The 24899-nt window shown below is 37.3% G+C and overlaps 1 protein-coding gene across 3 annotated transcripts in view; it reads left to right on the forward strand.

The window, feature by feature from the left end:
* VAMP7 (vesicle associated membrane protein 7) overlaps positions 1–14798 on the forward strand; it is a 66704-nt gene extending 51906 nt beyond the window's left edge. For 2 of the 3 annotated variants that reach the window (XM_007180883.2, XM_057538997.1), the window contains exons 6-8: positions 1293–1360; positions 8951–9043; positions 12974–13176. In XM_007180883.2, the coding sequence (XP_007180945.1) occupies positions 1293–1360; positions 8951–9043; positions 12974–13042 (230 nt within the window). In that variant the 3' untranslated portion in view covers positions 13043–13176. Of the gene's footprint in view, positions 1–1292; positions 1361–8950; positions 9044–12973 lie in introns of all 3 variants that reach the window. The other variant, XM_057538996.1, reaches the window with a different exon arrangement.
* The last annotated feature ends 10101 nt before the right edge of the window (positions 14799–24899 follow it).

A 24899-nucleotide genomic window follows, 5' to 3' on the forward strand; every position in this document is an offset into this window, starting at 1 on the left:
GCTGTCACATGGTTTAGCTTGTTATTCTCATGAAGCTCCCAGCTTCACTGTAACTGCTTATCTCCCAAATCTCCATTGTTTTTGACAGCACCCTTAGGCTTGAACTTCCCCATACTCTGTTCCAAATAGAGTCTGTTCTCTTAGGAAAGCTCTCTGTTCTTAAGTCCTGCCTTTCCCCCTGGGAACAATCTATGAACCACTGTTCTGGAGCTATGGATAGGGACAGTGGACTGCTTCTCTTGGAGTGACACCCTTGCCCTACAAGTTGAGTGCTGGGTAACCCTGGTTTTCTTGGCTTGCCTCTCCCAGTGTGGAACCTCTACTCTATGAGTTACGTCAGGGCAGGGGCACTCAGAGCTCACTATTCTTGGCCTGCCACCTGTGGTAGAGCTTCTGCCCTGTGCATGGGGGCTACGTAGATGGAGGAAGCCTCACACCTACCAGTCACACCATGCTGGAATAGAGCTTCTGCCTTATGGACCTGGGGATGGGGTGAGGTAGGAGGAGAAATGCTGATGAGTTGCCCCTCCTGGAGGGAAAGCATAGCTTTTGAATGGGACCTGAGGGGAAATAGTGCTCCCAGGCTTTATTTGCCAGGAGTAGAGCTTCCATCTCACTGAACTGAAGCATGGAGTAGATCATGTAGATCTCAAATGCCATAGACTCTCACTTTTCTTACTAAGAATTCATTGATTTTCTTGTGTAAATGTTTCTCCATTTGCTGTATGCCCTTAGGACATTCACAGTTTTCAGAGACTTTAAATTGTTTTTGTTTGTTTTTATAATTTTTACCAGTTATGGTGGTTTTATTGGAGAGAGGCTCTGTGGAGCTCCTCACACTGCAATTCTGGAAATGTCTAACTCTCATTTATTTTGAAGGTTCTTTTTTTGTTTTTACTCTCAGATCATACCCTTAATTCAGGTGTTTGCAAACTACAGCTCTTGGATCAAATCTGGCCTCTTTTTCTAAATAAAGTTTCATTGGAACACAGTCATGCCCATTTGTTTATGTATTGTTTATGTCTGACAGAGTTCAGTAATTGCAATTGAGACCATTTGGTCCACAAAGCCTAAAATATTTAGTGTCTGGCCCTTTACAAAAAAACTGACAACACCTACTTTAGTTGATAAGCTTTACTAAAGTCTTTCATTACTTAAAGCTATAAGTGCTTCCGTAGTAAATATGAGTTGTCAAGAATACCAACAATAATTAAAATCAGATTTGGCTTAAAAGCAAAATTAGTAGATTTGTAATATAAACATGATATTTTTTGTTTTTCCAACATTTTCAGATCTGGTAGCTCAGCGAGGCGAAAGATTGGAATTATTGATAGATAAAACAGAAAATCTCGTGGATTCGGTAAGTATGGGATATGGTAATATTTTTCCAGGATGTAAACTAAAGAAACTGTGGTTGATGGCTAATATAATAGGGAAATGTCTTAAATTCAATACTTCAGTGGGGGTTTTTTTTTCCGTTCTAACCCCCATTATGTGACTACGTGTGATCATGAGGATAACAATGAGGCATAGAAAAAAGCCACAACCCATTAATAGCCAGTAAGGAAGCTTTCGTTTGGAAAACATACTCAATATAAAGAAACAATTTTTTTAAAGCTTTGGATTGATGCCTACATAATTTAGCACCTTAGCTACATATACCAGTCTGTTCTCTGTATATTTGTAAAACACAAAACAAAAGTGCAGGCCAGTTGTGACCCATTATGGATCCTAAAAATCAGACAATTCAGTCACTTTCTTGCTTACCATGACAGCTTGAGCTTTTTTTGTATTAAGCAAGAGGCAGAGATTGATAGGGGAGGATGTGTCCCTGTAACGTACTTATGCTACAATTACGTGTGTCTCCGCATTTTCCATCTGGTTGGTGGATGAAAGTTTTCAGGAAAGATGATACATATACAGTGAATAGAAGGAGGGCAGAGATCAGTTACAATTTGGGTCTACACAATTACAAATTTACACGAAGAGTAGAAATTTACCCCTTGAAACAGATATCAGTGAGTGATCTTGTTCATTCTTACTGACAGGTAGATTGTAGTGGTTAAGAGCACAAGCTCTAGAGTCTGGTTGCCTGGGATTGAATCCCAGCTCTGTCACTCACTAGTTGTGTGTCCTTAGGCAAGTTACTTAAACTCTCTATGCCTCAGTCATCATCATCTGTAAAATGAAGATGAATCTTTTTCATAGTGTTTTGAGGGTTAAAGCACACAATGCATGCAAAGTCCCTAACACAGTGTCTGATACATAGTAAGAGCTATTTAAAGGTTTATTGTTATTGTTAGTTTTACAGAGACATCTATTAACAGTAGGTCTTAGGAGGATAATAGTTTTTTCACCAAAGTACATGGACATTGGAGGAAGGGTGGCTCCATACAGGGTTCTGTAATGACTCACTTTGTAAACCGCTGCTTGGGGACAAAGAGAGAAAACAGGTGTCTGATTGTAGATCTGATGGGAAGTTTTTTGGTACTTCCAGTCTATCTCTTAGGTATCCTTGGTCCCTGAAGATGACCCTATTTAGCTGGAGTGGCCTGTGTTTGACCAGTACTAGGATAGTCTGCACTTTCCAAAAAAAGTTTTCTTAATTTTGTTGACTACATCACCCAGATTAACAAAAGGTACTCATTAACTGCTGCCTCTTTTTATGGAGGAATAACAAATACAATAAAGTGCAGCAAGTGTGCTACTTTTAATAAGTGTGCAGCTCACTTATTTTTTTACATATGTTTATACCCATGTAACCACCACCTAGGTCAAGATATAAAACACTATCAACACCTCAGAAGGCAGCCTCAAGCCCCTTCCAGTTAGTAATCCCCAACAGAAGTAATTTTTCTGACTTACATCACCCTAGATAATGTTTTTCCCGTTCTTAAAATGTATAGAAAAATGGAAACGTATGTTATGTATTTGCGTCTGTCCCCTTTCACTCACCAGTATGCCTGTGACATTCATCCATGTTGTTGAATGTAGTAATAATTTATTATTTTTTATTGTTTTGTACTACATATTCCATTGTATAAGTCTACCTACCGCAATTTATTTATCCATTCTCCTCTGTGGGGCTTTAATTCTGGATTCTCTGTTTTGTTCCATTGTTCTCTTGGTCTGTCTTTATGCCAGTACCACACTGTATTGCTAACCTGTAGCTTTATAGAATTCCCTGAATCCTTCACTATGTTCTTCTCCAGGACTGTCTTCACCATTTTAGGTCCTTTGCATTTCCGTTTGTGTTTCAGAATAATAAGCTTGTTATTTTCCATCCTTAAAAAAATTTGTATCTTTGATTGTGATTGCATTTAACTGATAGGTCAATTTAAGGAGAATTGGTAATCTTGACAGCATTGAGTCTTCCTATCCATAAACCTGGCATGTGTCTGCTTTTGCATAGGATTTCTTTAATTTTTCTCACCAGTGTTTTTTAGTTTTTGGTATACAAGTCTTGCACATATTTTGTGAAATATACCTTTGAGAATTTCATGCTTTTGCATTCTATTGTAAATTTTAAATTTTGTTTTCCAATATTTATTGCTAATTATATAGAAATGAAATTGATTTTTGTATATTGACCTGGTTTGTATCCTTCAACTTTGCAAAATTCACTTATTAGTTTTACGAGCTTTTTTGTAGGTGCTTACATTTTATTTCTTTTCCTTGTATTATTGCACTGGCTAGAACCTTGTACACAATAGTGAAGACAGGTCGTGACTGGACATTCTTGAATGAAGCACATCTTATGGGGAAAGATTCAGTATTTTCACAATTATGTTGTTAGCTGTAGATTTTTTAATAGGTACCCTTTATCAGGTGAAAGAATTTCCTTCAATTCCTCATTTCAGAGTCTTATTCAGGAATTTTATCAAATATTTTTTCTCTATTTATTGAGACGATTATATGGTTTTTCTCCTTTAATCAGTTAATATGACTGAACCTAACTTACTAAACTAATATTTATTTCTGAATGTTAAACTAACCTTGCATTCCTGCAAGATCATGATACATTATCCTTTTTATGTAATACCTTATTGGATTTGCTATTGATTTATTCAGGAATTTTGTATCTGTGTTCATGAGGGATGTTAGTCTATAATTTATTTTTCTTTTTGGGCTTTGGTATCAGGGATATACTGGCCCCATCAAACATGTTGGGAAGTGTTACCTCTCCTTCTCTATCCTCCAAAAGAGTTTAGGTAGTATTGACATTATTTGCTCCTTTGCTGTTTGGAAGGATTCACCAGTGAAGCAGTCTCAGCCTGGAGTTTTCTTTGTGGGAAGGTTTTAAATCTACCGTTTTACTATTTGTTTCCTTTTTTTTTTACCATCTGTTCTTTGTTCCCTTCACTCTCTTTTTCTGCCTTCTGTTCCATTAATGAGTACGTCTTAAATTCCATTTTTATTCTGTTTTGTTATTTTGTGATTGCTTTAAGGTTTATAGTATAAGTCTTTAACTTATCATAGTCTACCTCCAAGTGGTATTATCCCACTTCACAAATAGTATACCTTATAATAGTATACCTCCAATTTTTACCTGGCCTTGGTGCTATTTTTGTCATACTTTTATTTACACATATAACCTTCAAAAGAGATTTAAATAATAAGAAAAACATCCTTTCTATTTATCCATGTAGTTAATATTTCTCGTAACTCTCTTCATTCTTTTGTGTAGATCTAGATTTCTATCTGGTGACATTTTCTTTCTGCCTGTAGGATGTCTTTTAACATTTCTTGTAGTGTAGGTGTGCTAGTAATGAATTCTTTCAGTATTTGTATATCTGAAAAGTCTTTATTTCACTTCCTTTTTTTAAAGATATTTTCACAGAATAGAATTCTGTATTATTTTTTTTCTTTCAGTATTTGAAAGATGTCTCATCACTGTCTTTTATATTGTTTCTGGCAAAAATTCCACTGTTGTTTTTACATATATAATGTGTCTTTTTTTTCTCTGGGTGCTTATAAGATTTTTCTATCATTGGTTTTAAGAAATTTGATTATAATATACTTTGATATAGTTTTCTTCATGTTTCTTCAGCTCTGGGTTTGTTGAGCTGTGGGTTTGTAGTTTTTATCAAATTATGAAAACAGTCAGCTGTTACTTCTTCAAATATTTTTCTGTCCTTTCCTTCTAGGACTCCAATTATGTGTACATTAAAGCACTTGAAGTTGTACCACAACTCACTGATGCTCTGTTCGTTTTTTTCAGTCTTTTTTCTTTCTGTGTTTCATTTAGGATAGTTTCTATTACAGTGTCTTCAAATTTACTTATCTTTTTATTCTGCAGTTTGTAATCTGTTACTCCCATTTTGTATATTTTTCACGTCTACAAGTTTGATTTTGATCTTTTTTACGTCTTTCATCTGTCTCCTTAACATTTGCATGCTTTCCTCTACATTGCTTAATATATAAAGTATATTTATAATTGAAATGTTTATTCCACTTACATGTAATATAAATATTGATAGAGTTGAGTTTAAGTAAGCTATGTTGCTCTTTGGTTTTTATTTGCTCTGTCCTCTTTGTTCCTCTTTTTTATTTTGTTTATTCAAATATTTTAAAAATTGTTTCATTTTATCACCTCTTGGTTTTTCTAACAGCCTTATTTAATTATTTATTTATTGATCAATAAATCACAGACCATACAGTTGACCCATTTAAAGTGTACAGTTCAATGGGTTTTGGCATATTACATTATAATTTTTAATTGTGGTGAAATATATACATATAATAAATTTGCCATTTTAACCATTTTAGTGTATAATTCAGTGACATTAATTACATTCACAGTGTTGTGCAGCCATCATCACTATCTATGTCCAAAACTTTGTCATTATGCCAAACAGATTCTGTAACTGTTAACCAATAAGTTCCCATTTCTACTACCCCCAGCCCTGGTAACCCTCTTATCTACTTTTTGTCTCTATGAATTTGCCTATTCTAGAGACCTGTAATTGGAATCCTACAATTATTTGTCCTTTTGTGTCTGGCTTATTTCACTTAGCATCATATTTTCAAGTTTCATCCATGTTGTAGCATGTGTCAGGACTTCATTTCTTTTTATGGCTGAATAATATTCCATTATATGGATATACCACATTTTATTTATCCATTCGTCTGTTGATGGACCACTGAGTTATTTCCATCTCTGAGCACTTGTGAATAATGCTGTTATGAACATTGGCATACAAGTATCCATTCAAGTCCCTGCTTTTAGTTCCTTTGGGTATTTACCTAGGAGTGGAATTGCTGGGTTATATGGTAATCCTATGTTTAGCTTTTTGAGGGACTACCAAACATTTTTTCATAACTGCCACACCATTTTACATTCCCAACATGTGCAAGGATACCAGTTTTTCACATCTTCACCAGCACTTGTTATTTTCCATATTTTTCTTATAGCCATCCTGGTGGGTATGAAGTGGTATGTCATTGTGGTTTTGATTTTCATTTCCCTAAGGACTAATGATGTTGATCATCTTTCCATGTGCTTATTGACAATTGGTATATCTTCTTGGGAGAAATTATTCAAGTCCTTTGCCCATTTTTAGTGCATCATCAGCTGCTAGTGAAACCATCTACATGGAGTGGAGAGGCCATCAGGCTGGTCAGCTTGCCCTTGTCATTCTCACAGGGGTTTTTATATCTTTTTGTTCTTTTCTACTTACACCCACCCCCACCCATCCCCAAGGGAAGCTTTGGTAAGGTGTAACAATTGTTCTTTATAGTTCAACTGGTTTTAAACAGGTGGTATATCAGTGTTCAAATACTGACCTGAGGATTGTGGAGAAATCTTCACCCCAACCTGTTGAATCACATAACTGTATTTAGGTTTATTAGTTTCATTGCTCACCGCTTTTTCTTATTCATATTATCTTCCTCCTTCTTGGAGTCTTTATTGTGACTTAGTTTGTGAGTAATTGAAAAGAGTTTGGGCAACTGAGAAGTTCACCAACTGTGTACAGTTTAGAGGGCACAGTCCCCAAGCCTCCCTCAATTCTGACACCAGCTGCAAGTTGGTTCATTCCCCAAACCATCCTCAGGTTTGATAACTCACTAGAAGGACTCACAGAACTCTATGAAAGCTATTATAGTTATGGTTTTTTAAAGGCAAAGGTTACAGATTAAGCTCACCCAAAAGAAGCAGCACATTGGGTGGAGTTGGGGAGGTAACAAGCCCACAGTTTCTGTTGTTCTCTCCCCATGGACTCATTACTCTCCCAGCATAGATGTGTGATGACATTGTCAACAAAGAATTAATCAGTCCATCTAAGAAAGAAATGGAAAATTTTATTTGAGCCAAATTTGAGAATTATAACCAGGGAAGAGCATCTCGGAAAGCTCAGAGAACTGTTCTGCCCGTTTTAGAAGTCAAGTCACAGTTCTATAAGGCTTTTGAGACAGAGGGCTGGACATTAAATGACATATTATTGACACTTACAGAATCCAGATCTAAGTGTCACTGTGACCCCTTACAAGATTAAGAAGGAATGTTATCTTTAAGTTGTCTTGTTGGTGCTGGGAGAATGTTGGTCTTTATGGTTGAGCAGGAGTTTTTGCCGATGGGGAAGGTTTGGTCAGTGCATAATGCAGATACACAGTGCACATTGTGGGGAGAGAGGAGGCCAAAGGGCAGAGAAAAATTTTTATGTTTAAATTTTTCTTGTCTTGCCATGAAATATGAATGTTATTTCACAAAATACACAGAGCATTGTACATCAAGGAAGCTTGCCCAAGCTTCATTGTTCAGTTTTGTTGTTGTTGTTGTTGTTATTGAAGTATAGTTGATTTACAATGTTGCATTAGTTTCTGGTGTACAGTAAAGTGATTTAGTTATACATATATATATATGTATTCTTTTTCACATTCTTTTCCTTTATGGCTTATTATAGGATACTGAACATAGTTCCCTGTGCTATACAGTAGGACCTTGTTATTTCATTTTTCAGTTTTTATTGTGGTTTCATTACATAAGCATGATTGACTGATTGCCTACTTGCTTAATCTCAGTCTCCAGTCTCTAGCTCCTCTAGAGACCCAGAGCCCCTATCCTAAATCATATAGTTGGGCTTTCTAGAGTGACTAGTCCCTGCACTAAATCACATTGTTACTATTTGGCTAGCCCATGGCCCCCAGGCAAGAAAAGGTTACCTCCCAGGAGCTGAGAGCAAAGGTCAGATCCTTTTTTGGGCAAGGTTAAATTCTTTATGATACAGTACACTTAGTAGGCATTTGGGTTGTTTCCAGTCTTGAGATTAGACAAATAGTGCAGTTAGAAACATTTTTGTATATGTCTTTAGATGAACTTATGCATATATCTCTGTTGGGTATATACCTAGGAGTGGAATTGCCGGGCTATTAGGGATTTTTGTTTGTTTGTTCGTTTGTTTTAAACTGCTTGTGTCCTGGTGGGAATGGTTCAGCAGATGTTGAGAAATTGATGCTGCAACAGAAAATGGATAACTGAAGGAGTGAAGTTCTTTGGGTTTGGGCCCTCATACAAGTAAATACATATCTTCCTATGGAAATTGAACAGGTTCTTATGGTTCACAATGCCAGGATTATACTGGGCAGAATAGGCAAATGTGTTTGCAGCCAACTAGCTCATGCTTTCTTATTGGAAGCATGAAGACAAAAAGGCTTTTCTGCTATCACAAAGAACTACTTCTAGTGCTCAACATCACGTGCATTGCTGTGGTGGAGAAGAAAAAGGAGGGAATCCTTTCCAGTGGGCTCATACTGCTTACCATATATGTGGCAGAGTCCTGCTTTGCAGAACTAGTGATTATGAATGGCCAGTCTCTACCTGTGAAGAGAGGGAAGGGGTAAAAAACATTGAAACAGAATTTAATGAAAGTAAAAGTTTTGCAGGTATTATTGCAAATCAATCATGTAGTCAATGCCAGGGATCAAACAATTCATGCTTTTTTTTTTCTAGTCTGTCACCTTCAAAACAACCAGCAGAAATCTTGCCCGAGCCATGTGTATGAAGAATCTCAAGCTCACAATCATCATCATCATCATATCAGTCGTAAGTTTTTGTCCTTTTAATATATGATTTTATTTTTCAATCTCTAAGAAATTAGGTGCTGGAATTCTTTCTCAGTGATTAGCACTCTGAAAAAAAAATGATTAGCACTCTGAAATGAGCTACATATAACTTTTAACGGTGAAACACATGACCAGGGATTAGCTTTCCTATGAAGTTACTGTGACATAGCATCTCTACTTAAACCCCATTTCCCTACTGAGAATTCTTATATGTAAGTAGTCGTTTAAGGCATTCCAGATATTCCTGATTATTTAATGGTTTTCTCACTGCTGAAATGGGATTCTTTTAAACTTACATTTTCTAATTGAGTGAATATTTTCTAATTATATTTCTGTTTTCTAGTTAATTCTGTTTTCTATTTCTTTGTTTCTGTTTTCTCTTTTCTAATTCATGTGTTTTGTTTCTGGCAACATAATTTTTGCATAATTACATAATTTTTAATAGTTGTAATAGTTTGTCAGTTGATTCTTCTGTGTGCTGTAGATCAGGAGTCAGCAAACTTTCTGTGAGGTCCAAATAGTAAATATTTTAGGCCTTGCAGGTCACATGCAGTCTCTGTCACATATTCTTTTTTTAAACAACTTGAAAAATATAAAAACCATTCTTAGCTCACAGGCAATGGCTGTAGTTTGTTGACTCCTGCTATAGGTAAATTATGATACTGTCTGTTAATAATCTTAACCTCATCATTTATTTATACACACACACACACACACACACACACATTTCATTTACAAGCAGTGCTGAATAATTGTGGTATCAGTAGGAATCTTTATTTAGTTCCTGGTTTTAATTGGAATGCTTCTAATATTTATGAGTGATATTTACTATGAATTCTTGTTACTTTTATTGTGAAGTTAAAGAACCTTTTATTTCTAGAGTGCTAAAAGTTTTTTATCAGGAATAGGCATTTCACTTTAAGAAATGATATTTCTCTACCCAATGAATTGATAATATAACTACATTTAATATTAATATATTGAATGACATTAATGAAAGCACTAATAATTAACTATTCTTTCATTTCTGGGATAAGTACTAAGAGGTCATTATGTAGTATTCTTTTAATGCATGGTGAATTCAGTTTCCTAATACTTACTTACTTACCCTTGTCTATAAATATAAAGTAGTCTAGGGACTTCCCTGGCAGTCCAGTGGTTAAGACTTCACCTTCCAATGCAGCGGGTGCAGGTTCGATCCCTGGTTGGGGAGCTAAGATCCCACATGCCTCGTGGCCAAAAAACCAAAGCACAAAACGGAAGCAATATTGTAACAAATTCAATAAAGACTTTAAAAATAGTCCACATCAAAAAAACTTTTAAAAAAAGTAGTCTATATGCTGTCCTCCTTTTGGAACCCCAATATAAAAAGATATTGGACCTCTTTGAACTATCCTGCATGTCTGGTAACCTTTTCAATATGTTTAAACTCCTTTTTTGCGTCACATTCTGGGTGAATCATTCAGCTAACTCTTCCAGCTCTGTTCATTCTGCTATCCAGTTCTTCTTTTTAAAAATTAATTTTTAAATGTTTAATTTTTTAAAGCCATGCTTTAAATTTCTAAGAACTCTTATTATTCTTATTTTAACATTTTTTTTCATGGAACTTGTACTTGTTAACAAATATACTCTCTGCTTGAATTTGTCTGGATATATATTCAGAGATATATCACAGGGAATTAGTTTATGCAATGGTAAGAGCTGGCTAGGCAAGTCCAAAATCCACAGAGCAGGCTGTCAGGAAGGGCTGGCTGGACCTGAGGGGCAGGAGCAAAGCTGTATATACAGGCAGAATATCTTCTTCAAGGAAACCTTGGCTCCACTCTTAAGGCCTTTTAACTGATTGGATCAGGCTCATTCAGATTATGTAGGATAATCTGCCTTACTTAAAAGTCAAATGATTTATGAGCTTTAATCACATCTACAAAATACAGCAACACCTAGATTAGTGTTTGATTGGATACCAGTGCACTGTAGCCTCCCCAAGTTGACACACAAAACTGACCTCACAGAAATGTAGTTAGTTACGTTTATATATAATGGGTATATTTTTAAAATTTTATTTCCAATATGGTAAGTGTTGATAGTTATAACCCACCTCTAAACAAGAGGTCTTTGGAGTCCTCACTAATTTTTAAGAGTGTAAAGAAGTCCTGAACCAAAAGCTCGAGAGCTGCTGCTCTAAGGAGTGGGGGAGGGATGCTTTGCTTTGGGGGTAGTTTGTGTCTGGGCAAAGCAGCATTTCCTCCTCATCCTCTTTTCATTTACAGATGCCTAAAGTTAACTCCTAGCAGATATCTCTGACTCAGCTCCACTTCTCATTGACCCCTATTGAAGGTCTTCCACCTTAGACAGCTGGACCTGCCTAACAGAGAAGGGCAGCTATAGCTCTATTAATGTTATACTGGAAATTGTGCCTTGATTGTCCCCTTGTTCAGGATCCTCAGGTGGCACATTCTTGGCTTCTCAACTTAGCTTCTTCCTCCTTCTTTGGTCTAGGAATTTAGATTGATTTATAAAGGTAGATTATTATTAAATTCAGATTATATTTATTGATTACTTATTACATGCAGAGTACTTTGCCAACTTGCCAACTCTTTACCAAAAGGTGTTGTCACCTAACATATTGTACTTCAGCTTTAAAAATCCTTATATTTTAGCTGTGGCAAATAGTCAACTTTCTATCAAATTGGAATATCTGTGTTTATGTGAATATGATGAGTAGTTTAGCCTATTTATTAATAACCAGAATTTTCTATAACCCCTACCCCCAACATTTGTAGAGAAGTAAGGAAAAACACTTTGCTGACTTTAGGTAGGGAGCATGTAATTCATAATGTATTTTTTTCTAAGTGTGTGAGTAATGAAATCAGTCACTTAAAGATTTTAGAAAGTTGTAATTTAAATCAGAACAAAATGACTGATTTAATGCAGTGAACCTAAATTTTACAATGAATCTATTTTTGGAATGTAGTAATCTGAGCAAGCATATGCCATGCAGAATATCATAATTTAAAATTATAATACCATAATTAAAAAGCTAATACCTCTTTTTTGTTTGTTTTTTTCAATTTTTAAAGCTTTTTAAAATTGAGATACTTACAGGAAGATGCACATATCTTAAGCATACAGTTCAATGACAGATTCACACATTTGTGTAACCCATACTTTCACCAAGATACAGAGTGTTTTCATCCCCAGAAAGACGGTTCATGTCCTTTCCCAGTCAACCCCCACCCCCAGCTGAGTGGCTACCATTGTTCTGATTTCTTTTGCTGTGGACTAGTTTTGCCTCTTCTAGGACGTCACGTAACAGAATCATACAGTGTATCCTGTTTTTGAGTCCTAAAACGCTAGTACATCTTTATTAGGACTAGTATTTTTTCTGTGTTACTTACAATTGGGTAATTATAATTATCACTGTTATCCACTGAAAGGTTCATGGCAACATTTTTGCTCATAGGTGATACAGATGTAGAGTCTACTCATGCTTTTTAATATTTTTAATCATCCTAATAATGAAAAATTAATCCATGTGCAAAACCTAAAAATGTACTTAATTACAAAATCATACTTAAGGGAATCATGCTAATTTGTGATCTTTATGACAATGATGTTATCAGTAGAGTTGCTTATATAGTTCCATTCTGCGTACTTCCCAATGAAGAGAAATGACCCCACTGCTTTCCTTAAGAGAAAAGAAAACAGTGGAGTTCAAGTGGATGTGAGTTATATCAAAAAAGATCATTTTAATTCCACTTCTGTCTTCGAAAATACTTGATTAGTGTATTGTATTATTACACAACTCCTACTCTAATGGAACCAATATTTGTTCATCAGTCTTTATATATTATTTAGGAGCCTATGATAGATTCAAGAAAATAAAATTGCCTTCTCTGCCCCCCCCCAGGTATTCATCTATATTATTGTGTCACCACTCTGTGGTGGATTTACATGGCCAAGCTGTGTGAAGAAATAAAAAAGTTATCATTAACCAAGGATACAAGAGAACAAGGAGTTAAAAGCAATCCGTGTGATTCAAGCCTTTTAATACTGACAGATGGTGTCTGCCAGTCTCTTCAACCCTCTTCTTTCTCTCTTTTTTTTAATATTCTTCTATGCCTCCAGATTTATCATTGTCCTATCAACCAATTTATTCCAGTGCACTTCAGACTGAACCATTTATTGCAGCAGTAGCCTTAAAAAGGCATTTTGTTTCTTTGGTTTGTTAACTAGTGTCATCTACTTATAGATACATTTTTGTTTATAACTGCACAAAGCTATCACCAAGGTAGAAACCACCTGTCTTATGAGCTGTCTACTGAAATTATGGATGACCTTTGTGCACACAAAAGTTCAAGAGACAGATAGTATTGCTAACACCTTGTCTTAATGTCTTTTGATTTTGAAGGGTTTTAAGTGCTTGAAAATAAAATACTTGGAAAATTGTTGTTATTTGGGGAATTGTAATTAATTGTTGGTATTTCTAGGAGCCCAAGCAGGTAAAGTATTAAACATTTTATCTCAGTCAGATGGGGAACGTTTTGCTAGCCTGTTAGAAGCAACAGAATTATCCTTGTCTGCCTATTATTAACTTTTAGGAAGAAAGTTTTGATCATTCACAAACCTCGCAGAGCTTGATATCCTCTGTTTCCCCATTGCAGTTGATTTGAGAAGACGGTGGTTTAAATATTGTTGAAGGTTGTGGTTTTTTACATATTCCTTTTTCTTTGGTGGATATTTAGGGCAATTGTATAGATAATAGAATGGGTAGTGGAGGGAGTGGGGAGACACATTCCTCTGGCTCACCAAAGAAAAAGAAGAGAACCACAGTGGAAAAGCCCAAACTGAATATAGTCAGCAATCAACTCCAGGGTTTGGGTTTGACTGGTGTTGAATAGTAGTTTGAGCATCCTTTGTGGTTAATAAGTTCTTTAATCTGCCTAGTTTTGAAGAATTCTTTTGGGAAACTTGAGAGTAGACAGTATGATACATAGAAACAGTACAAGACATTTTAGCTAACATCCATGTAACTGCAGTGTGAAAAAAACTGGAGTGTAATCATACTGCTTTGGCTACTCTGGCATCTGTTAGCTAGTGTGTACTTCTGGTGTGTATCTGAAAGGACAGCATTTGCTGCCCTAGATCTAATTGCATTTATTTATCAATAAATGCCAGTAAATGGAAATTATATTACATTTGACTATTTTCCCAATGAAAGAACAAATTGGTCTGTAAAACCTAGTCACCTGTTTAGCCTAATCATGTGCCTTGAATATTTGTGTGTCACATAATCTGGCACCTGCTACCTGTTCTTCCATCTATACCTTTCAATTCATGCTGATTCGTTTATTTGACATATTTTCAACCCCCGGAACTCTTTTCCTGGTGATCATGTATAGTGCAAATGTTTTTTCAGTCCTCTTTATCAACACTAATGCCTTTTAATTACATCAGCATTTCCTATTGGAAAACACATTTGTTCCATGAAAACATTTGGCATTCCTTAATAATAATTTCCAAATGTCTTTAATCCAAAGAAAAAGACTTAAAGCTTATTTCCCTTTCTTATACACACCTGAATAAAAATGATGTGCATGTTTTAGGGATAAATTACTTAACCATCCCTTGATCTATTTATGTATAAGAATGCTTTTTAAAGCACATATCTTGTTTTAAATGATGCACAAACTGAAGGCATTAATAAAATTTAAGAGTAATACAATGAGTTGCTTGTTTTAGAATTTCTTCCTGTAATCTAATTTCTTCTGATGACATTTTTTTTTTGAGCTTTATTTTTTTTTCTTTAAATTTTATTTTTATTTATTTATTTATGGCTGTGTTGGGTCTTCGTTTCTGTGCGAGGGCTTTCTCCAATTGCGGCAAGCGGGGGCCACTCTTCATCGTGGTGCACTGGCCTCTCACTATCGCGGCCTCTCCCGTTGCGGAGCACAGGCTCCAGACGTGCAGGCTCAGTAATTGTGGCTCACGGGCCTAGTTGCTCCGCGGCATGTGGGATCTTCCCAGACCAGGGCCCGAACCTGTGTCCCCTGCACTGGCAGGCAGACTCCCAACCACTGCGCCACCAGGGAAGCCCCTACTGATGACATTTTGCCATAGTTTACAGAACAAAAGTATTTTACTTACGCTGAAAATACATTTAAAAGTGTGACCTGAAGCCTTACAGTAAAGAGCTATAGCACTGTCTCAGGTGTATAAAATTTCTTCAAAACCAAAAGACACAAAAGAAGTTAAAAAAGTATGTAGGTCATACCAAAACCAATGAAAGATCATGAAATGACCACACAGCTTCTACAGCCATCCTCCTGAGACCATGGTTGAGACAGAACAGGAAAAGAACCCCAGGGATTGTAATCCAGTTCAACACAACTCTGACTGGTTCTGAAATAGATGGCTCAAAGGAAGGCATTTGAGGGTGAGAGAGAATAATTTGTTGGAGCAAAACAGATTTAGGTAAAGAAAAAAAGAAATAGAGTGGCAAAGATCAAATGTACAAAAACTGGGCCACAACGAAACAATAATCTGTCAGTTTGGGTCTTTGAACCTAGGTAACTGAAGTCAAGAATGGTAGAATATGTTTTTGTACATGCTAGAGCAACTCAAAAACAGCCCATTTAACTCTCCCCAGGCCTCCTCCAGGTTTCAACTGAAGTGTGCATTCCCTAACCGGACAGTTAGGGGGGCGGGGGGGAAAGGCTATTTGGTTGTTATGAACAAAGAAAGAAGTGGTACAAGCTAATTATTTCTCTTTACTTTGAACCCTTGGCCACAAGGTCAAATAGTGTCACAGTCCCTAAGTTTCCTTCAGAATAGATGGACATGGCTTCCATCAGATAATGATTCTTCCTTGCTTAACTCTGCTTTTCCGGAGTAAAACAGAGCCAAGACAAGTATTACAGAAGCAAGGGGTTTAATACTGTCTTCAAGCTTATACAGGTGTATGACAAAGTAGGAAGAGAAAGTCTGGAAGGGAGGTGCCAGGGGATCAGAGGAACAGTCCTAAGCATTTCCACTTAAAGTGCTAGTGCTGTTGAACAGGTTGGAGCTTGTTGGAAAACCTGAGAATCCCTACATGTCTGTTTGCCAAAATAGGTGTGTGACAAGAGTTGTGTGGAAAAGAAGCCACAGGCTCAGTAAACCTGATGCCAAGTACCCAATTGTGTCCCCAGTTGGTCAGCAGGGCCAGTAGTCAAGAGGATGAGCTGGATGCAGAGTGGAGGAGATTGAGAAAAAGCTGGGGTATGTCAGGCACCTTAGCATCTTCATGTCTGACTGCCCTGACCTTCTAAGAGTATTGGCCTCCACTTTCCTTCTGCTTCCCAAGTCTTAACGTGAGTTCATTTCACTGGCAAAACAATTCTAAAAGCATATAGGGAAAGGAGTTTTAATGAAATTCCCAGCTTCTAGCAAGAACAGTGGTGCCAGTCTAGCACAGTCAAGTTCTTCCTATATTCATTTTTAAGATCAACTGCTTCATCTTATGGAGAAAGACCATTTGGGAAGTTAAAGCATTCTTTTGGTCAAGGTACACTGTACAAAATTATTTTGGATTCATGTTGTTTATTAAAACAAAACGTCTAAATTCAAAATATATTGTGACTTGTTACGTCTCTTCCAAAAAGAATAACTGTGAAAGAAAATTCATATGCACAGGTTGACACCCTGATTTACTTGTTTTTTATTTGCATTCCAATTTGGACCAGCATAAAGGAAAGTTTAAAAGTCTCATGAACAGAGAGAGAACATTAAATTCAGTAATACCCCTTACAGACTTCAATTCTGGCCAAGATGGAGTAACAGTGACTGTATTTACCCTCCCACCTGAAATAACCCAGTAAAGGACAAAATATTTGAAACAACTGTTTTTAAGACACTGGACTCCAGGCAATGAAGGGCAGTGATATTTCAAAGAGGTGAACCCAATTATTGCCCCAGCTTATTATGTTGAGAGAGTATCCAGGCTACAATGGAGTGAGAAGGAACCCAGGAAGAGCCTGGAAGATTCCCTGAGTTGACACATGACAGATATCCAGAGATGTTTGCAGGGCAGGGCATGGTACTAAAAATGAGACAGTTGCAGAGAGAGGACTCTAGAGATCTGAGGAAACTACCCAATGGCAGGGAAAGAACCACCCAAAGACTAGAAGGAAGAATATCCTACACCCACACAGGGCTAGGAATAACCCTACAGACAGGAGATAGACAGGAAAACCTCATGAGTCACAGGGTATTGGGTAGAGTACTCAGAAGGGTCTTGCATAGACCAGGGTTTCTCAATCTTGGCACTGTTGGCCTTTGGGGCCAGATGTTCTTTGAGACTGTCCTGTGCATTGTGGGATGTTTAGCAGCATCCCTGACCTCAACCCACTGGATGCCAGGAGCACCCTCTCTCCAATTGTGACAACTAAGAATGTCCCAAATGTTCCTGCAAAGTTGGGGTGGGGAGCAAAATCAACCTTGGTTAAGAACCACTGGCGTAGACTTAACAGTCTCACCCAGGATAATAAATCTTAAAATCCAGACCTTAGAAGCTGTTTCCAAGTAACTGTCCTAGAACAAAGCTTAAGGATATATTTGTGGGAATATAAACAAGGTAAAAGAGTGTTGGGCAGGGCAGCAAATAAAAAATTACCAGTCACACAAAGAAGCAGGAAAATATGACCAATAATAAGGGAAAAACCATTCAATTAAAATAAACGTGGAACTGATACAGATGTTAGAATTACCAAAGACATAAGAAGTTGTTAATATTATATTTCATATGTTCCAAAAGGTAAGTAAAGATATGGAATTTGAAAAGGCCCATTGAATTTTTAGAGATGAAGACTAGGTTTTCTGAGATAAAAAATACACTGGCTAGAATTAGTGACAGCATAGACGTTTCAGAAGAAAAGATTATTGACCTTGAAGACATAGCAATACAAACTATCCAAATGAAGCATACCAGCTAAATACATTGTTAAATGTCAAAATGAATTTTAAAAAAGGAAGCGTCAACTCTAAATGCCTATAAGAAACTCACTTTAAATATTAATGGGTTAAAGTAAAAACATGGAACAATATACATGCTGACACCAATCAAGAAAATTGGAATGGCTATTGTAATATCAGATGAAGTAGATTTCAGAGCAAAGAGTATCCAGGGATAAAGGAGATTATGTGTCAATTCATCAGGGGTCAGGGTATAGGGATTAATGTTGGGGGATAGGTTTCGGGCTACCTCTGACTGCAGCCACATAATATGGGAAAAAATAAATAAATACTAGAGGTTGGTTTGTACTTCAGATTCTTGCTTAGAAACTAACCCTAGTAAAGAATTGTAACTGGAGATACAGTGAGACATGAGAAATCAAAAGTATACCTTTATCAATTATATATTACTGCATAACTACAATCCTAAAAATGTGTGCCATTAGAAAATTACAAGTATTTTCCAGTGTTCATGTTTATGATCAGGTTAAGGACTCCATAGGGGTCAGGGTAAGGGTCAGAATCAGGGGTCAGGGGTAGTTGTCAGGAGTAGGGGTAGGGGTCAGGGTGAGGGTCAGAATCAGGGGTCAGGGTTAGGGGCAGTTCAGATGCTCATCATTGTGCATAAATAGATAAAACACAGATAAATGCATGTTAAAGGTTACAATGTAGAGGCATTAATTTTAATTTTATTATTTGCTTTATGGTCTGCAAATATTTGCTACAGGTAAAACATACACAACAATCCTGAGGAAAATGAACACTGGGTTTCTGATTAGCGATAATATTTCTGAAAGCCACGGTTTCTCTGATGGCTCCATGTGGCTTTTGAAGTAAATAAACCGAGCACACAAAGATCAACTTTGACCCACACACCAGTAAAACAAGCAAAGCTGGTGAAAACTATAAAGAAAAAAAAAACAACCATTGCAATCCTGGAAATTGACTTAAGGGCAGTCAGCACATGAAAAAAAATCAGGAAAGTCTGCTACATCTTGGTAAGAACAGTGACATTCTGTGGCAGTTTAACCCTGACCCACCCCCTCTCTTCCCTCCAAACTCAGCTTGATGGAGTGAGGCTAGAAGATAGGTATCCCTCCTCTTCCAGCTCCAGTCAAGAGATATGGAATCTCCCCAGGAGTGTCAGGCTGCCAGCCCTTCTTATGTCCCCAGCTCCACATTACAGAGGCTCAATCCTAGGTCAGTGCAGCCAAGAATCAATGCTCCCTTCCTCCACCTAGTACCCCTTCATAGGGCAGAGGCTCCACCTCAGGTGCAGCATGATGAAAATACTGGGGCCCCAATCTCCCTCACCACAGGTCAATTGTAGAGTACAGATTCTGTGCCAAGGCAAACAGGCTGCCACTCCAGCTCAGCGCCCTGTCAGAAAGCACAGGTATCACTTTGAGGGAAGTGGGTTCCTGTCCCTAGCTCCAGAGAAGTGCCTTAGATATTCCACCCAGGCAGAGAGGCAAGAGATAGAAGGCTCTAAAGCTATCCCTAAAGGGATAGTCTATATATAGAACAGAGTGGGTGGGACGAAGCCTACAATGTAGATAATGGAGCAAAGCAATTGAGAGCAGACAGGAGATCAAGATGGAATAGAAGGACATGGAGGTCACCTCCTCCCACAAATGTATAAAAAATACATTTACATGTGGAATAATTCTCACAGAATACCTACGGAACACTGGCAGATGATATCATACAACCAGAGCTGCAAGATCACCACGTAACTGGATAGGATGAAAGGGCAAAAAAAAAAAAAAAAAGGAATCAGGACAGAACCTATGCCCCAGGGAGGGAATTCTGAAAGGGGAAAGGTGCCCTCATCCTGGGAACCCCCTTCACTGGCTGGGAGATCAGCTGGGACAGATAGAGAGCTTCAGAGGCTCAGAGGAGAGTGCAGCAGCCTGCTTGCAGCAGGCAGGACAGAGAGAGACCTGCACAGAAGGCCACCTGGCCACCTCACTGCACACCCCAGCCTGAGACATGTACCTGCCGGTGTATGCATCGGCTGGGTGCTGAAATCCAGGCTTCAGTGGACAGACCCAGGGCCAGGACTCAGTTTGGCTCTGCAGAGACAGCCCAAAGGACCTGGAGTGTGGTCTGAGCCACAACTGGTGGTGTGAGCAGGATGGAGTCCAGGTCCACAATAAGAGCCCCATTATCAATGCCCGCCTGAAGGGAGGGGTGTGGCCCCGTCATAGCAGCCTCATTCTTAGCTTGCTCACAATGGCCTAGCTCCACTGCTATGAGTTCTGGGAGCATGCAAGCGCTGGGGGGCAAGAGGGCTGAACTCTGAGCTGACTCCCAGTGGGTGTGCAACTTTGGCGGATTCATTCTGGCAGTTTTGTGAGCGCAGCACCTGGGGGACATCCAAGATGATTACCGGTGCTCCCGTAGCTAAGGTAGGTCCAGCACCAGCAGCAGCAGGCTTTATTGGTGCACACACACAGAGGCGGGGCTGAAATCTGAGCTGATTCCCAAGTGCTCCCACAGCAGAGGTGGACCCTAGGGTAGTGCCAACAACAGTGTACTTTATGAGCACACACAATGGGTGACAGGCAACATCACAGAGTACAAGTCTTGGAGGACAGCTCTTGGAGAGGAACACACAGTGGCTCCTTTCCCAGCAGGAGCACTCCAATTACACCTACCTCACACCTCAGCTTAAAACTGGATCTGGGGACTTCTACTCCAAAAACTAGAGAGCAGACCCTGCCCCCAAAAGGGCTGTGACAACCATGGAGCAAAGAGGAGGCCCTGTCTAACATCCAGTGCAGACTCTGGTCACCACAACATTTATCATGCCCCCTATCAAGGGGATAATGACCAACACATCCTGAGGAAAGACATGGCAGGCATCCATACCAAAAACAGCCCTTGCACCAAAAATATTAGACTTGTGCAGGCTACACAGGGATGCTCCCACATAAAAACAGACCTTCAAGACAACAGTAGATAACTGTTTCTCCTAAATTCATAGAGTCAGAGAAATATAAGTAAAATGAAGAAGCAGAGGAACCACTCCCAATTAAAAGAACAAGAGAAATCCCCTGAAAGAACAAACAATGAAACAGACCTCTCCAGTCTACCAGACCCTGAGGGCAAAAAGTAGGTAATAAAAATGCTGAAGGAATTAAGAAAGGCTATCAATAGAAATGCAGATCACTGTAACAAGGAACTAAAAACTTTAAAGAGAAGTCAATCAAAACTAGACAACTCAATTGCCAAGATGAAGACTGAGCTAAAGGCAATAAATAGCAAGGTAAATAATATAGAAGAACAAATAAGTGATCTGAACGATAGAATAATGGAAATCATCTGATCAGAACAGCAGACAGAAAGACAAATGAAAAAAAACAAAAGCAACATATGAGACTTATAGGATAATATAAAGCATGCCAATAGGGATCCCCAAAGGAGAAGAAAGAGAAAAGGGGATCAAAAATGTACTTGAATAAGTTATGGCTGAAAACTTCCCAAACCTAAAGAAGGAAACATATCCAGGTACAGGAAACACAGAGGGTCCCAAACAAGATGAACCCAAACAGACCTAAACCAAGGCATATCAGGATTCTAAAGGCAGCAAGAGAAAAACAAAGTGTTAGTTACAAGGGAACCCCCATAAAGCTATCACCTGATTTCTCTACAGAAATTTTGCAGGCCAGAAGGGAGTGGCAAGATGAATTCAAAGTCCTGAAGGGGAAAAACCTGCAACCTAGGATACTTTTTACCCACCAAGATTATCATTTAGAATAGAAGAGAAAGAATTTCTCAGACAAGCAAAAACTAAAAGAATACAGCAATACTAAACCTATCCTAAAAGTAATATTGAAATATTTATTTTCATCTCTAAATAGAAATGAAGCAAGAATCTGTAGGAAAGGGAAAATCACAGTAGGAAAAGCAAATGTATAAAAGGATTATAGATCACTTATATAAGCAGGTATGTAGATTTTTTTAAAATGAAAAAAATTTTGTGAAAGCAGTTTTAACTACAGTGAATAGCAAAAGGATAAACATGAAGATGTAAAATAGGACATCAAAATGATAAAATGTGGGGGAGGGGAGTGAGAAAATGTAGAATTTTTTTAATAATGTGTTTGAGCTTATATGACTACCAGTCTCAAGTAAGTAGATATAGTAATGGGCTAACATACTTGAAAACCAGGGTAACCACAAATCAAAAACATACAATAGATTCACAAAAAACAAAAAGAAGGGAACTCAAGCATAATACAAAAGTAAACTAATCAAACCACAAAAGGAAAAACAAAAATAAAAAGGAACAAAGAAGAAATATGAAATCAACAGGAAACAAGGTTTAAAATGGCAGTAAATACATATCTATCAATAACTACCTTAAATGTCAATGGACTAAGTGCTCTGATCAAAAGACATAGAGTGGTAGACTGGATAATAAAACAAGAACCTACAATATGCTGCCTACAAGAGACCCATTTTAGAGTGAAGGACACATATAGATTAAAAGTGAGGGGATGGAAAAAGATATTTCATGCAAATGGAAATGACAAGAAAGCAGGGGTAGCAACACTCATATCAGACAAATAGACTTTAAAACAAAGGCCATAAAGGAAGATAAAGAAGGGCACTACATAATTATAAAAGGATCAGTACAAAACAGGGTATTACACTTGTTAACATATATGCACCCAAAATAGGAGCACCTAAATGCATAAAACAAATATCAACAAACATAAAGGGAGAAATTGATGGGAATACAATAATAGTAGGAGACTTTAACACCCCACTGACATCAATGGACAGATCTTCCAGACAGAAAATCAATAAGGCAACAGAGATCCTAATGACAAAATAGAACAGTTAGACTTAATTTATATCTTCAGGGCATTACATCCAAAAAACCAGAATACACATTCTTTAAAAGCACACTTGGGACGCAAGAGGGAAGAGATATGGGAACATATGTATATGTATAACTGATTCCCTTTGTTATAAAGCAGAAACTAATGCACCGTTGTAAAGCAATTATACTCCAATAAAGATGTTCAAAAAAAAGCACACATGGAACATTCTTTAGGATAGACCACATACGAGGACACAAAACAAGCCTCAACAAATATAAGAGGGTAGAAATTATTTCAAGCATCCTTTCTGACCAAAACAGCATGAAACTAGAAATCAGCCACAAAAAAAAAATGAGGAAAAAAAAAAACCAGATTACATGGAGGCTAAATAACATGCTACTAAAAAACCAATGGGTCAATGATGGAATCAAGGCAGAAATTTAAAAATACTCTGAGACAAATGACAATGAAAACACGACTGTACAAAAATCTATGGGATGCAGGAAAAGCAATCCTAAGAGGGAAGTTCATAGCAATATAGGCCTTCCTCAAAAAAACAAGAAAAATATCAAATAAACAACTTAACCTACCACCAAAAAGAATTAGAAAAAGAAGAACAAACAAAACTATTATTTCCTTCCATCAGAGGAAGGAAATAATAAAGATCAGAGAGGAAATAAATAGAAATAAAAAATAGAAAAAAATCAATAAAACCAAGATTTCGTATTTTGGAAGGATAAAAAAAATCAACAAACCTCTAGCCAGGCTCACCAAGAAGAAAAGAGAGAGGACCCAAATAAACAAAATAAGAAATGAAAGAGGAGAAATAACAGCCAATACTGCAGAAATATAAAAAATTATAACAATACTATGAACAATTATATGCCAACAAATTGAACAACCTAGAAGAAATGGACAAGCTTCTAGAAACATACAGCTCACCAAAACTGAATCAAGAAGAAATAGATAATTTGAACAGACTGATCACTAGAAGTAAAAGAGAATCTGTAATTTTAAAGCTCCCTGCAAACAAAAGTCCAGGACTGGATAGCTTCACTGGGGAATTCTATCAAGCATACAAAGAAGAACTTATGCCCATCCTTCTCAAACTCTTCCAAAAGATTGAAGAGGAGGGAACACTTCCAAAGTTATTCTATGAAGCCACCATCACCCTGATAGCAAAACCAGACAAAGACACTACCAAGAAATAAAATTACAGGCAAACATCTTTGGTGAATATAGATGCAAAAATCCTCAACAAAATAGCAAACTGAATCCAGCAACACATAAAAAGGATCATACACCATGATCAAGTTGGATTCATCCCAGGGTCACAAGGATGGTTCAACATATGCAAATCAATTAATGTGATACACAACATCAACAAAAGGAAAGACAAAAAGATGATCATCAAAGACACATGATCATCTCAATAGATGCAGAAAAAGCATTTGATAAAATTCAACATCTTTTCATGATAAAAAAAAAAACCTCTCACCAAAGTGGGTATAGAGGGAATATATCTCAGCATAATAAAGGCTATTTATGACAAACCCACAGCCAACATAATACTCAACAATGAAAAGCTGAAAGCCTTCCTGCTAAAATCTAGAACAAGACAAAGAAGCCCACTCTCACCAATTCTATTCAACATAGTATTGGAAGTCCTAGCCACAGCAATCAGACAAGAAAAAGAAGTAAAAGATATCTAAATTGGAAGGGAAGAGGTAAAATTGTTATTATATGCAGATGACATGATACTTTATATAGAAAACACTAAAGACGCCACACAAAAACTATTACTACTGATAAACGAATTCAACAAGGTAGCAGGATACAAGATAAACATACAGAAATCTGTTCCATTTCTCCACACTAACAGTGAAATATCAGAAAGAGAAAGTAAAAACAACAATCTCTTTTAAAAATCGCATTAAAAAAATACATAGGAATAAACCTGACCAAGGAGGTGAAAGACTTATACACCAAGAGTTATAAAACATTGATAAA

This window comes from Balaenoptera acutorostrata, chromosome X (assembly GCF_949987535.1).
Source record: "Balaenoptera acutorostrata chromosome X, mBalAcu1.1, whole genome shotgun sequence".
In the NCBI taxonomy this organism is placed as follows: Eukaryota; Metazoa; Chordata; class Mammalia; order Artiodactyla; family Balaenopteridae; genus Balaenoptera; species Balaenoptera acutorostrata.